General features: G+C 45.8%; 2 protein-coding genes across 2 annotated transcripts in view; one reads left to right on the top strand and one right to left on the bottom strand.

Moving 5' to 3' along the window:
* xrcc6 (X-ray repair complementing defective repair in Chinese hamster cells 6) overlaps positions 1–1639 on the bottom strand; it is a gene marked incomplete at its 5' end in the record, with an annotated part of 24128 nt that overhangs the window by 7380 nt on the left and 15109 nt on the right.
* The window catches only part of LOC106523692 (uncharacterized), a 3086-nt gene continuing 1453 nt past the window's right edge, over positions 7–1639 (top strand). Inside the window, exon 1 of the mRNA XM_014017216.1 lies at positions 7–1379. Within this exon, the coding sequence (XP_013872670.1) occupies positions 683–1379 (697 nt within the window). The 5' untranslated portion in view covers positions 7–682. The remainder of the gene's footprint in view (positions 1380–1639) is intronic.

Here is a 1639-nt window from a genome sequence, read left to right as displayed (position 1 = left end):
TCTACTTTTAAGATTAGACTGAAGACTTTCCTTTTTGATAAATCCTACAGTTAGACTTAGGTTTCCTCAGTTATTTCTTAGTTATAAAAGTTTAGAATTCTGGAGGACAAACTGACATTTCCTCTTTCTGCTGCTGTCTTTACTCGTTCTACTCTTTAAGTTAGTATTTATCATTATTTCTATCATTAGCATTTTCTTTGTCTTTCTTCCCAGAGAAATGACACCTGGACCAGTCATTTTATGTTTGTTTCTTTCCTGTCCTCTGTGACCCCAGCTACTCAAGGAAATGGTCGCCCATCCTGGGTCTGGTTCCGGTTCTGCCGGAGGTTTCTTTTTGTGGAAAGGGAGTTTTTCCTTTCCAACGGCTTCTTTAGATCAATATCTTTTACTAGTTGGGATTTTATAACTGCGGCTTCGTGCTGCAGGAGGGAAGGTTCTGATTGTTGTCTGTGCTTATGCACCAAACATCAATTCAGATTACCCGGCCTTTTTGGAGCCCTTGGATGGTGTCCTGGAAGGGGTGCTATCTGGAGACTCCCTCGTTCAGCTGGGTGACTTCAATGCCCATGTAGGCAATGACGGAGTTATCTGGAAGGGGTTGAATGGTCTGAATGATCTGAACCTGAACAGTGTTCTGTTATTGGACTTCTGTACTAAGCATGGGTTGTCCATAACGAACACCATGTTTGAGTATAGGGTGGTTCATAAGTGTACTTGGCACCAAGCCATCTTAGGTCAAAGATCGATGATCACTTTTGTAATAGAGTCATTGGACCTGAAGCTCTATGTCTTGGACACTTTGGTGAAGAGAGGGGCAGAGCTGTCAACTGATCACCACCTGGTGGTGAGTTGGATCCGGTGGCAGGGGAGGCTGCCCGACAGACCTGGTAAACCCAAACGTATAGTGAGGGTGAAGTGGGAACATTTGGCAGAGCCCCCTTGTCTGTTCGATCTTCAACTCCCACCTCCAGGGAGTTTTTTTTACATTTCCCAGGGGAGCTCAGGGACATGGAATCCAAAAGGGTCATGTTCAGGGCCTCCATTGCAAATGCAGCTTCCAGGCCTTAAGGTCATTGGTGCCTGTTGTGACGGCAACCAAAGGACCTGCTGGTGGACACCAGTGGTGATGGAGGCCATCAGGCTGAAGGAAGAGGCCTTCCGGACTTGGCTTTCCCGTAAGACTCCTGAAGCAGCCGACAGGTACAGGGTGGCAAAGACGGTTGCAGCTTCCGTGGTTGCAGATGCAAAAACTTGGGCGTGGGAGGAATTCGGAGAGGCCATAGAGAAGGATTTTCGATTGACCTTGAGGAGGTTCTGGCAAACATTTCAACGACTCAGAAAAGCAAAGCGTTCCCTGTCCCAGGCTGTATTTGGTTTGGGTGGTGATAGGTATTTTTCTAAAATACATACAAAAACAGGGGAGCAAATGAGACAATCAAACCATGGTTTAGAATCAAAGGTGAGGAGAACGCTGGACAGGGAGTCTCTCGTACAACCCAAATCCACCGTTCTGAGGGACTCCCTGTAGTTCAACCTCTTTTATTTATTATTCACGCCCCTGATTACATTGGCCATGAGACTGTAGAGGTAACCCTGGTGAAAAAAAACTTTTCTATTGTTTATTTTCCTTGTCTTTGAT

The sequence above is a fragment of the Austrofundulus limnaeus genome, unplaced genomic scaffold (assembly GCF_001266775.1).
Source record: "Austrofundulus limnaeus strain Quisiro unplaced genomic scaffold, Austrofundulus_limnaeus-1.0 Scaffold163, whole genome shotgun sequence".
Lineage (NCBI taxonomy): Eukaryota > Metazoa > Chordata > Actinopteri > Cyprinodontiformes > Rivulidae > Austrofundulus > Austrofundulus limnaeus.
The sequence above is the reverse complement of the archived record's forward strand: the minus strand, read 5'-3'. Positions and strand labels throughout refer to the sequence as shown.